Genomic DNA, 13,814 nt, shown 5'->3' with positions numbered 1-13,814 from the left:
CATTGTAGGATGTCCAGCAGCATCCCTGGCCTCTAATAAAAGTCAGTAGCACCCCACTCCAGGTACAACAATCAACAATGTCTCTAGACACTGCTAAATGTCCCCCAGAGAACAAAACTGCCCCCAGTGGTGACTCTACACTGAGTCACTGTTTCAGATGATTGTTCTCCTTGCATAGATGAAGGCAGCCAAGTAGGAACTTAAGAAAAAAAAAAAAAGCCCTTCTATATTCCAAATGCATGGACTCTCTGCATAGAGAATAATTTAGCTCTTTTTATTACTACCGTTTGATGCCACTGTGTTACTTAGCATACAGGAAAAATGGACACAGGAGTCCAGCCATGTATTAATGTGTGCTGCCACTTATCTGGGACTATTAGAATCATCACATACTCCTGATTATTCTTCAGAACTCCTTAAATCACTTATGAAGACTTTGCCTTGGAGTATTTTTAAATAAAAATAGCAAGTTAACTGCTATTTCCATGCAATACAGAAATCAAATTTCAACACTATCAAAGATTACTAGGTCAAGATCATTGGGTAATAAGCTCACCTTTGGCATGAAATAGCAAAAGGGGGAGAAGAAGGGAGAATTGAAATAGATGGTCTTTAAAGGCCTTTGAACTCTGAATTTTTAGTTCAGTTATTTTGCTGGAACACCAGAAAAATCAAGAATAAAACAATTTGTATCAGCCTGATATTTTCTTCAAAAACTTTTTTATAAGAAAAATGATTCTTTTATATACCCCCCTCAATTTTTTTTCCAAAAATGAATAATATATGCAGGAATACCTAGAATATGTTAAAAGTGTGGAATGTATGTTTCGTTATGAACGATACTGTGAAATCTTTAGATGAGGAACTAGTGCTGTCAAAGTAGAACAACATTTTTTAAAAGTTGCACTAATGGTCAAAAATTATTATTACTACTTTAAAGTATTATATTTGTCTATAAGTTACTTGGGAAATTTATAAATAAGTATAAAGCAATTCATCTCATAATTGTATGTAATTATTTCTGTATTTTTTATCCTAAAATGAAAATGTTTCTGGAGAGTATTGGAATACATGATACAGTACCACTATTACCACTAGATAACAACAGTGCTATTATCGAACACGTGTTGGTTGCAAATGCATTTGTATAAATAAATCAAATCCAAGTAGCATACTTTTATTTTTAAAATTCCTATCCTTAAGATCAAAGAAGTCTATAGGAGAAAGGGACCATGGAAACATTTGTATATGACTAACAGACACTGATTAATGATAAATGCCTGGTATAGTCCATTTTCTACTCTAAAGTTTCTAAAATCAAAGGTCTGTTTTCTTGACGATTTGTTTTCTAACATCTTTTAGCATCTTCTCTTAAGTAAATATATTGATAATTGAATCTGTTCCTTCAAAGAGTTTAACTCCATGATACACTAATTAATTTTTTTAAATAGTGACTTGGGTAGGGAGAGACATGAAACCGTCAGTCTTTCTCCTAGTTTTATTAAGCTCAGAGTTACTCTATTTTACTCCAAACAACAGCATTTAATTGGTTAACATTAATAGGGTTTCTCCTGGACTACGATGTAGGGAATTTGCAATATTGTGAAAAGGCATCTTCTTCCTCTGGGCCAGATGGCAAAAAGATTTTTTCTCATGCCAACTCCAGAAGTTGACCTAGATTGTGGTGTTAGGAACCATGAAGCTATCATAGGGATTAGCAGGAAAGAGTGTTGGTAGTAATTAGGGCACGAATGCTGTGTTTGCCAACCTCATGACAGATTGCACCTTTTTCTCCCTGGAGCAGGTTCTGAAAGATTAGTAGAAGTTTATTGTAAAGAGCGCGGCACTCTAAACAGAGGAATAGCATGTGCTAAAGCTTAAACCTATATTAGGATGTGCAATGTTTGGAAAACAGCTACCCAGATAGGACTTTGGATAAAGTTTACTAAGAAAGGCACTGGATGAGAGAAATCAGGCAGCTGAGGATGATGATAAAATAAATAGAGGTATAGGTCATGAGCATTTATTGTGCAAGACTGCAGCAAATTTTAGGCACAATAAACTCCATTGGGCATGGCTAAAAAGAAATGGAGTGTTTTTGTGCAATAGTTTCCATAAATATATCATGCATACATTACCAATTTCCAAATACCTAAATGCTCACAAACCCATCTCTTACTCGAAGAAATTCTATAAACTGACCTAGACACAGAGATGAATTCATGGAACTAATCTCAAGTAAGGAGCTAATATATATAAATATATATATATATCTATTATATATAAAAGACTATTTTTAGAGCAGATTTAGGTTAACAGAAAAATTACAAAGAAGGTAAAGAGAGAGTTCCCACATACCACCCTGCACATACACAAGGTTTCTCCTGTTATTAACATCTTGCCTCAATGTGGTACATTTGTTACCACTGAGGAGCCAATATTCTTACATTATTATTAAAGTTCATAGTTACATTGGGGCTCACTCTTTGTGTTGTACAGTTCTATGAGTTTTGACAAACGCGTAATGTCCTGTGTCCACCGTTACAGAATCATACAGAATGGTGTTGCCGCCTTAAAAAGTCCCTGTGTTCCACCTATTCATCCCTTCCTTTCTCCTCCTAAACTGTTGGCAAACACTGATCCTACTATCTCCAGTTTTGCCTTTTCTAGAATGTCATATAGTTGGAATCACACAGTATGTAGCTTTTTCAGACTGACCTCTTTCATTTAGCAATACACATTTAAGGTTTCTTCGTGTTCTTTTGTAGCTTGATAGCTCATTTCTTTTTAATCACTAAATAATACTCCATTACATGGATGTATCACAGTTTATTCATTCACAGATTGAAAGACAACTTGGTATTTCCAGCTTTGAACAAATATGAATAAAGCTGCTACAAACATTTGTGTGCAGGTTTTTGTGTGGACATAAGTTTTTGTTCATTTGAATAAGTACGTTGTATCATTTGAAAAGCTTGTGGTTACCACTGTAAAAAACTGCCAGACTGTCTTCCAAAGTGACTGTACCATTTTGCATACCTATCAATCAGCAATGAATGAGAATTCCTGCTTGTCGTTCCACATCCTTTCCAACGTTCAGTGTTTTCAGTGTTCTTTTTTAAAACTTTAGCCATTCTAATAGGTATATAATGATATCTTGTTTTAATGTGCAATTCTCTAATCACATATATTAATAATCTTACCATCTGTTTATCTTCATTGATGACATATCTGTTCAAATCTTTTGCTCATTTTGTGATTAGGTTATTTTCTTATCATTGAATGTTAACAGATCTTTGTATATTTTGGATACAAATCCCTTTTTCAGAATATGTTTTGCAAATATTTTTTCCTGTGGCTTTTCATTCTCTTAACAGTGACTTCCTCAGAGCAAAAGGTTTTAGTTTTAATAAAGTCCAATTGATCCATTTTTCTTTTCATAGATCATACTTTGGTCACCTGAATTTTCTTATCTTTTAGAAGCTGTATAGTTTCACAGTTTACATTTAGTTCTATAATCCATTTTGAGTTAATTTTTGTGAAAAATGTAAGGTCTGTTTACAGATTCATTTATTCGCATGCAGATATTGTTATACCAGCACCCATTTGTTAAAAAGACTATCCCTTCTCCATTGAATTGCCTTTGCTCCTTTGTTAAAGATCAGTTTCCTATATTTGTATCAGTCTATTTCTGGGCTATTCTGTTTCAATGATTTATTTCTTTATTCTTTCATTGATACCACACTGTCTTGATCACCGTAGTGGTAGTAATCAAGGATAGTGCCAGTTTTCAAAAACTTTATTCTTCCACTTCAATATTGTGTTGGCTATTCTGGTCTTTTGCTCTCCATATACACTTTAGAATCAGTTTGTCAATATCCATAAAATAACTTGCTGGAATTCTGAATGGGATAATATTGAATCTGTAGATCAAATTGGGAAGAATAGATATCTTAATAATATAATATTAAGTCTCCCTATCCATAAATGTGGAACATCTTATTTCATTCAGATATTCTTTTATTTCCTTCATCATAGCTTCATAGTTTTTCTCACATAAATCTTGTATATATTTTGTTAGGTTTACACCTAAGGTTTTTGTTGTTGTCATTGTTTTTGTTTTGTTGGCACAAATGTAAATGGGCTTATGTTTTTAATTTCAAATTCTGGTTGTTCATTGCTATATATAGGAAAGCAATTGACTTTTTGTAAAACTTTGTATCTTGCAACATTGTCATAATCACCTATTTAAAAAAAACTTAATCAATTCTTTGAGATTTTATACATAATCATATCATTTGTGAACAAAGATAGTTTTATTTATTCTTTCTCAATCATCTTTTATTATTCTTGTTTTATTGCATTAGCTAAGACTTCCAGTGTGAAGCTGAGTAGACATGGTAAGAAGGAACATCCTTGTCTTGTTCCTGATCTTAGGGGGAAAGCATCTAGTTTCTTACCATTATGTCACCTATAGGTTTTCTATGTTCTTTATCCCATTAAGGAAATTCCGTTCCATTCCTAGTTTTTATCATGATTGAGCATCGTATTTTGTCAAATGTGTTTTCTGCACTTATTGATATATTCACATTTTTCTTTAGCTAATTGATGTGATTACACTGATTTCTGAAAGTTGAACCAACTTTGCATACCTAGAATAAATCTCTATTGGCTGTAGTGTGTAATTGTTTTTATACATTGTTGAATTCAATTTGCTAATATTTTGTTGAGAATTTTTGTATCTGTTCATGAGAGATACTGGCCTATAACTTTTCTTCACAGTAATTGTCTTTGCTGAATTTAGTATTGGGTAATGCTAGTCTCACCCGATTAGTTAGGAAGTATTATCTCTTCTATTTTCTGGAAAAGACTGTAGAACATTGATGTCATTTCTTCTTTAAATGTTTGGTAGAATCCACTAGTAAAACTATTTGAGCTTGGTGCTTTCTGCTCTGAAAGGTTACGGTTGATTTAATTTATTTAATAGATCTAGGGATATTTAATTATCTGCCTATTAATTACACCTGCCACTGTAATGCTCTCTTATTTCTCCTGTGTGAGCTTTGGCCAATGATATTTTGAAGTATTATTTCCATTAGGATTAAGTAAATATTCAAGACGATGACCACTATGAATTATTCAAGTCATAAAGAAGTCCTTGCATATTTATTAGGAGTTAGAAAAAATTTACCTTTGTTACTGGTAAAGGTTCTAATAAATTTGATTGCATATATTTAATCTACTCAAAAACTAAGTAAGTTCAGATTTGATTGCTGAAAGAGGCATAGAAATTTATTTTAAATTGACAGTGCCAAACAGAGCAACAAATTAATGAAACACCAACAACAGTGAGAGGCTTTTCATGTTTTCTTACAATCCCTTTTAAGATCAGAGAACATTTTTTTTTCCCCAAAAATTTCAAAGGAAGAGTCAGAGCCAAAGCATTTTGAAAAGAAAAAGAGTTTACTTGCAAAGGCTCAAGGGAGTCAGACTTCAGAAAAACTGGATAAGCAAGTGAAAAACATAACAGGTATTTAAAGAAAAATATAAAGAAGATTACCATGATTACTAAGTTTGCATTAATTTGTTCATGGAGAAAAAACAAAATCTTATCACATGATGATCATATTCAGAAAGATCTTGCAACATGAGCTAAATAAAAGTCAAGAATAAAATGGTCTTTGCTGGGGATCTGGGAATATAAGAAATACTCAATGTTTCATTATTTTGGGACCAGAAATTGACAGGGTAACGCTGTTATTTTTGGTTAATCTTAGGGTACAAGGTGCTTCATCATGATGGAAACAGGGCATGACTTCTGCTTTGCTTCCAGAAGCATAAAGCAAATGTCACTACTACAAAATATAGATAGGATAATTCTTATAACTCTATTCACTGTTGTAAGTAAGTAAATAAAAATCCAAAGTCAAATCATAGACTCTCAATTACCATGGTTTTTACACATTTCTACCATCCCTTCCTGGTGCACCGTATTGAGCCATACTGAGCTATATTTTTCTACTTCACAACTTTTCACTTACGGGAAGACAGCTATTGTCCCCCACACCATCCTAATGTGGGCAAGAGGCCCACTTGACCCTCATATATTTAACACTCTTGACCCTCATATATTTAACATTCATAATTATGTATTGCCTAAATACTCACTGTTGTAGTCACTGAAATGCCTGTGAAATAATTTTTAAAACTATATTTACAAAAGAAAGCCTATTTCTAGTAATGGTGATGGAAATTAAGAGAAAATATAGACATCTATAAAAGTGTGATGGTTCTCAATGACAAAATATGATTTATGAAACAAATGGCTAAAATCCTAAATCTTTTGCATGTTTGTACTCAGGAATTCTCTCTCTGGTGAGATGTGGCAGCTTTTTCCTTCCCCTCCCTCTTACTCCTCCCCATCTCCCTTCTTCCATTCCTTCCTTTTACATTTTAAAATAAATGAGGGTGGGAAGACCTGTACATACAAACCCATACATGTACCTATACCTCATCTTCTTAGAAGGATTTTAAACTCTGATTCTTCCATTATGTTCACCATCCTTCCTTAAAAGTCTAGCTATAAGGGATAAATGTCAGTGTCCAAATGTCCAAAATCTAACATAATATCTCATAATTATGATAGGTACTTGATGCTAGGAGAAATAAGAGATTTGACAGTGATAGGTGAGAAAATGTCCTGATATACAATTTTGACAGTACATGTAGGATACTCAAAAGGAATTACGCCAATTCGGGTTATAATTCTTTCTAGTTATGAAGAATATATTTCTGTTAACATACATAATCTAGAAGGCAAGCACGGGCTTTTGAAGGGGCATAGAAAAAAAAAAAAATGACCAAATCCACTGAGGACAAGTTGGTGATAACATTTTCTCTTTTTCATTTCAAAGGTGTCCTTGAATGGCCATTTTGGACAAAACTGGTTGTGGTAGCCATTGGCTTCACAGGAGGTCTTGTCTTCATGTACGTACAGTGTAAAGTCTACGTTCAGTTGTGGCGCAGGCTGAAGGCCTACAACCGTGTGATCTTTGTACAAAATTGCCCAGACACTGCCAAAAAACTGGAGAAGAACTTCTCATGCAATGTAAACACAGACATCAAAGATGCTGTGGTAGTGCCTGTACCACAAACAGGTACAAATTCACTGCCATCTGCAGAGGGTGGCCCCCCTGAAGTTGTATCAGTTTGATGGAACCTGTTGGGAGTTTCTTCACTGAAGAATATCTTTCTAGCCCACAGCCACTACAAACGACAGAAGTGATCTTGAATTATTTACTCCCTTCAGCTCCTCCTTTCTCCTACTGACACATTTTTCCTGACTTTGTTCAAAGAGGAAAGGAGAAAAACAGACCAAATGCCCAGGAGCCCATGAAGTAATAGCGTAAAGTATGATATGGAAATGTGAAGTTTGCAAGAGAATGATTTCTAAGACAATTAAGAACTACTGGGGCAATGAATGCTTTTAGGCAGTAATCAAAGATTAAATGGACCCATGATACTCTTCTTCACAGTAACAGGGGAAAAGTTCAAGAATACAGACTTGAATTGCAATGTGTATTACTTCTAGGGCCTTGTAATGTTAACTGTCTCATCTGGAAATAACTAACATATTTGGTTTTAAGCCTGAAATTGTCTGCATTATCCCTAAGTCACATTGGAAGTGAACTTGGAGGATGCATATTTTGATATGCTTCGACAGCTAACAGATTTGTATGGTTTAGTGGAGTCTGGTTATTTTGACAGATGCATGTTTTTTTAAATAGATGCAATATACATTTGAAGACATTGATATTTGGAATTATGTTTAAGTCACGCAAAAGATTTTCAGAAAATGTTCGGATATAATTAGCTCTGTTAAATACCCACAGAACTCAGTTATCAGGGCTTATATTTTTACCTGGTTCCTCTAATACAGTGCTGTCCAATAGAAACACAACAGCCACAAATGCAGGCCACAGATGCAAATATTTAACTTCCCAGTAGCCCTATTTTAAAAAGTAAAAATAAACGTTTGTTAAAATGAATTTTGATTTTTTAAAAACACTATATATGTTATTTCAACATGTCATCATCAATATAAAAACTGATTGATTGATTGATTGGATAGTTTACATCTGTTTCTTGACAAGTTTTCAAAATCCAGTTGGCAATTTAAAAGTACACTTCAACTTGAATTAACTATATTGGATAGCACAGCCGTAAAATTAGAGACTAGGCTTCTGCTTTATTTAACAGTTGTTGAATATTTCAAAACAGTTTAATTCTTTTATTTCAAAGTCTCACAAAAGTTAGTTATGATTTTTAAAAGCATTAAATTAAATTAAGTGTCCTCATTTTAAAGTCAGATGAAGTTCACATCTCTAAAGGGTAAAAATCCAAAAGTATAGAAAGATAAAACAATCTGCCTGTAGCAAAGTTGTGAAATTAATTTGTTACTATGAAGTACTTACAATAGGGGAATAAAATTACCTACTTTTGTTATTAAATCAAATGTGTAAGGCTTATTTCATCCATATGAGGTGTCAACTTGACAGATGATGAGTAATTATGACTAAGAATCTAGCCCTTACTTTTAAAAGCTGACAGGATTTCCCTTGCTCAGTTAGTTAGTTAGAAAACAAAAATATTCAACAGATTCTGTGATAAGTAATTAATTGTTTAGGTTTGACAGTTGATTATTGTGTTCTTTGCATATTCATGTAAAACTGATGTGTGAATGACATTGCAGTGAGCTAGATTAATGGTGATTATAGATACAGTAGCCTGTCAAAGAAAGATGTCCTACATTAAAAAAGGTGACTTATTTTTGTTAGCTGTCATTATTTATTAACATGAAAAGGCAATGATGGCCATAAGAACCAAAGCATGAGTATCACACTGCACAAATCTGGGTATCACATGGATGCACTTTGTAATTATCAGTGTGCTTGTTCTTCACAGATCATAGGAAAAAGGAAAAAAAAAACAAACCTTTAAATGAGGAGAAAGATGGTATGAATATTAGTAGTGGCTGACACTGAGTCCAAATAGTCTTGATTCCTAGAAATAAACAAAAGGTAAACAATGTCAATTTTGTGTGTGTGTATGGCGTGTGTGTATTCATGTATATATGCGGGGAAAATGTTAAGGTATTCAGTCAGGAAACAAAAGGTTTAAAACTCATCTTTCTTAAAACTTGTTATAAGCACAGGGAAAACAAAGTTGAGGTAACTAAACTGAACCAAAAATTCTGTATAAATAAGGATATAAGTAATTAATGTTTTAAAAAACATGTGGACCTTAAACAAACTGTATATTAAATTCCTCTTAAATGCCCATTTTAAATATTTAAGATAAATACATTTATGAATAACAAATCTGTGGGTGATTTAACCATGGCACCATATCCAAGGGATTAACCTTAATGCAATTTTCCTGTTAATTGTCCTAAGCTTTTTACTAATCCATTTTCCCTGTGGGTTAGTAATGGCAACATGCTGCTTACAGATATTCCCAGGGAAAAACATCCAGACACCAGCAAACAAAGAAATGTTGATTTCTCTTTTGTTTGCTCTGAAAGTAAAATAATTATTTACTTTAATTAACATGGAAAATATTGTTTAAATTCTGTACGAACCTAAACAAGATACGTTGCAGGGCTGATTTCACAGTGGAGGATGATCGGCTAAAATAAAGCCTCATTTATTAAGGGCTACACTTAACACTAAGAAAACATTTCTAGAATAAAAAGCAAAGGTAAGCATTATTCTATTAATAGTAAAAGAGGACATGGGATTTTAAAACTATACCTAAATTCTTGCAATTAACTTTTATGGGCTTGGACATTGTTGAAATGAGAAAATAATATAGCTTCCTGGCAGGTTAGAAGTCAACATTTGATTTTGCTATTCTTCTGACTTTTTGATACCCTGAAGTTCTGAATTTCAAGCTTTTAAGAAGCTTTTCAGCAATGGTTGTTTGTTTATGGTTCAAACATCTGAAATAACTACCTGCATTTAAAATCTAATGTTGATTATTTTCTTTTTACATTCTGTGTGGCAATGGAACATTTGCCCTTTCAAACAATAAAACGATTTAGCTTCGTGGCAGTGCTTTTTTGTAGACTGACTGTCTATACCCTTCAAAAAGAAAAACTGCTCTATGGAATGCAAATTTTGAGGCATGTTTACCTGCTCGTGGAAGAAATAAAATAATGGAATTGAAAAAAAAAGGACTAAAATTGAAGAATGAAATTACAGTTGTGTTAAAAACCTTGGCTCTTTATAATCATGAATCTTCAGTATTATCAATACCATAAACCAGACATTGATGCTGTTAATTTTTTTAAAGAACTATCACTCTTATCGTACAGGAGTAAAGATTAAATTGTAAAAGAAGGAAATTCCAATTTTTTAAAAAGTAAAGCCCAAAAGGCAATTAAGCTTAAGTACAAAAACAAAATAAAAAGGAACAAAATCTAAACTAAAGTGAGCCCAACAACCTGAGATACAGCAATATGTAACCTGAAGGAAGATAGGTGTAGACTGAAGGAGTCTTTCAAAACACCCCAGCATTAAATCTCACTCTGAGCTGCTTCTACACGTGATTATAGTCCCAGACAGACGACCTCATAGTTATATTTTATCTTGTTTTACAAAAGGTCCTTGGGTACTCTTTAAAACATCTATTCTTTGGCAGGAAAATTAGCTCATTAGAGCAATGACACCATTAAGGGACATTATAAGGGTCCTGGGGCTGAGGTGGGAAGATTTTTCCATCTGCCCCATAGAGTTTACCCTTCCTTGCCTTGAAAATGAATATTTTAGAACAGAGTACAGCTCTTAAAAGTTATTAGTATCATTATTATTATAGTTGTTATATAATACTTTAATTAAGAAAGATGAAAACCTTTTTTCTTTCCTAAGTCAGCCCAATGGTGCTATTTTACATATCAACACAGTTGAAAGGAAGTACTGTTATTTTGGGCTGCAGTGTTTCCTCCACATCTAAAGAAAGCCCATTTTGAAACTGGATACTGCATTAAAACAAAGAAGGAAAAATTATTTTAACTGTGTGCAGTTTTTGAAATTAGGCATTTGTACTATTTTGGTTTTACATAATTCTCTTGCATTAACAATTTACTGTTTTGTGAATCATGTGTACTAAAGCAAATTAAGAAAAAGAAAATAATTATCTGTGAAAGACTTTGTATATTAAACAAGTGACGCAAACCTTGGTTGTGGTTTCCACAATTTTTGCCTAACAGACTGATATTTGTATTTGCAACGTCCAAACACACATACATTTTTAAGATTTTACAAGGGTCTGAACATATAATTATTTTAAAGCAAACCTACGTTGACTAACTCATGACATGGTACAAATAAATAAACACACAAACAGAGGGAAACCAATGAAAATAAACTATGTGGACTTTCAAACCTGCTTTAAAAAAAGAGTTCAAGAGAAATCACAATGTAATCTATAGAGGGATTGTCTCAAGAATAAGTCTTGGATATAGAAAAATAAGAATATAACAGCATTTTTCTGTTCAGAGATAATTGTGGATTCAGACAATTGCATGGATAATAAACATTAAAAGCAAGATATTAGAATCTAAGAGGTTTGGTGATAGCAAAAAACAAAGCCGTTTCCAAATGTCCAACTTCTAAGGACCTACAGGGCTTTCTACCAGTCTGCTAATTATATGAGCCAACTCCTCTGCCCAAAATGAAAATCTGAACTTAACACCCTCCCTCACCACCAGAAATTATAGCAAACATTCCTAGATCATTAATCACTGTCATTATGTGTCCAGTGATCCTAAACTGGGTGCTGTGATAGAGATTACCAAGAGTAGCAAGGGTGTGGGGGTAGAGATGCTTTAGATAGAGAGAACACTTTTAAGCTCAGACCTAAAGGAAGAGAGAACAATCAGTTATTGTTGGCCTTGCAAAAGCTCAGGGGAATGGCAACGCAGGAAGAGGGAATGGTAGGTACCAAAATCCCGAATGGGAAATGTCAAGCAAGGCTGATGGATTCGGCCAGTAGAGAAACAGGCCCTTGTAAGACTGTTTATTACAGTCATCCCCCCAGTATGTGTGGAGGACTGGTCCCAGGACCTCCTTCAGATACCAGAATTCATGGATGCTCAAATCCCTGATATAAAAATGGTGTAGTATTTGCATATAACCTATGTATATCCTCTTGTATACTTAAAATCATTTCTGGATTACTTATAATACCTAATACTATGGAAATAGTTGTTACAATATATTGTTTAAAGAATAATGACAAGAAACAATTCTGCATGTTCAGTACATACTTTTTTTTTCGGACTATTTTTCATCTGTGGTTGGTTGGATCCAAGGATGCAGAACCCTTAGATAGGGAGGGTCAACTGTACTTACACAGACAGTAAGATGCAAAGGTGCGGTCTTCCCGTATGTCTTGTCCTACAGAAAGACACAAACAGAAAAGGGCCAGATGAACTGGTAGTGCTACATAAGGGGAAGGACACTCTGTTGCTGAGATGCTGAGTCCATGTTGCAGCTAAGTATTACATTAGATTGGTGCAAAAGTAATTGCGGTTTTTGCCATTAAAGTACTTTAAAAAAAAAAAATGACAAAAACTGCAATTACTTTTGCACCAATCTTGAGTCATTAGTTTTATAGGCTGCAGCTCTATGCTACAGTGACTCGAGGTAGAGTCTCAGAGTTCATCAGAACCCAGGTGATGACAAATTGTCTCACTATCTCCTTCCCAGAAGATCAGGAGGCAAATGATATCCTCCATATCCCCATGTTCTGGGAAGATTATAGGACAGTCTTCCAAGGCTCAGTCAGGTCATCCGCAGCAAAACCCTGCCCAGCTGTGGATCAAGTGGACACACACAAGGCCATCAGGGTGCTGGCAACAGGAGCAAGAACAGTGGCAAGAAGGCCAGTTAAGAAGCTACTGCACATAGGACAGGCAAGACATGGCGATTTTGGTAAGGATGAAAAGTGAGACTGCCTGACACGGGCCAATTTGATTTTCATTTTGGAAGTGGAATCAGAAATACTCGCTAATTAAATTATATTGTGGGAAGGCACAGAAGAGAGAAAGTGAAAAATCAAGGATGATTTTACAGGCAGATTTCTGGCTTGAGAAATTGCGTGAAAAACTTAGAAAAATCAGGTTTCTGAGAAAATAAGGAGTGGGAAACAGAACATAAGTAGTATTTTCCTTTGAAAGGAAAAAAAAAAGATATATCCATTAAATCAAAAGAAAGTGGTAATTTGTATTTTCTCAAAGATGTATAAAAAGCCAAGGGCTGAACATTGAGAAGGCTAGTATTCAAGTCAAGCTAGAAAAAAATATAAAAAAGTAGTAAAATAATTATCTCAAAGTTAGAAAATGAACTTAGTAGGGGAACATAATAAGATCACTAAGCAGTACCGAGAATCCACTTGAGATTTGCAAACATCAGTATGAAAATGCTCTGTTTGATATTCTTCAGCGATGTTGAGCTGCCTGAGAACAGGCATGAAGGAAACATAGCTGTTACTTGGTTTGGGTTCTGAAAGAGAAATAACTAGAGTCAGAGGCAAAGGAATTCAGGGTATATGCAAGGAAGCAACTATGAACTTGAAGCTAAGCTCAACAAGACTGATGATGCGTAATGAGAGTGAAGTCAAAGTGCAGAACTTCAGCAATGAAGAGGGGTGGTGACAGTGAATGGACAGTGGAATACTCAAAATCAGGTCTACAGAGTGGAGGTGCTGATAAGGATCCAGGTGTGACCACTGAGAGGCCTCTGATGGGACAG

At 34.2% G+C, this 13,814-nt stretch overlaps 1 protein-coding gene across 8 annotated transcripts in view; it reads left to right on the top strand.

Moving 5' to 3' along the window:
* The window catches only part of MARCHF1 (membrane associated ring-CH-type finger 1), an 852,478-nt gene extending 841,239 nt beyond the window's left edge, over positions 1-11,239 (top strand). For all 8 annotated transcript variants that reach the window (XM_055111978.2, XM_055111976.2, XM_024928548.4 and 5 more), the window contains one exon: positions 6,915-11,239. In XM_055111978.2, the coding sequence (XP_054967953.1) occupies positions 6,915-7,213 (299 nt within the window). In that variant the 3' untranslated portion in view covers positions 7,214-11,239. The remainder of the gene's footprint in view (positions 1-6,914) is intronic.
* The last annotated feature ends 2,575 nt before the right edge of the window (positions 11,240-13,814 follow it).

This window comes from Pan paniscus, chromosome 3 (genome assembly GCF_029289425.2).
Source record: "Pan paniscus chromosome 3, NHGRI_mPanPan1-v2.0_pri, whole genome shotgun sequence".
Taxonomy (NCBI): Eukaryota; Metazoa; Chordata; class Mammalia; order Primates; family Hominidae; genus Pan; species Pan paniscus.
This window is presented reverse-complemented; position numbering and strand designations above follow the sequence as displayed.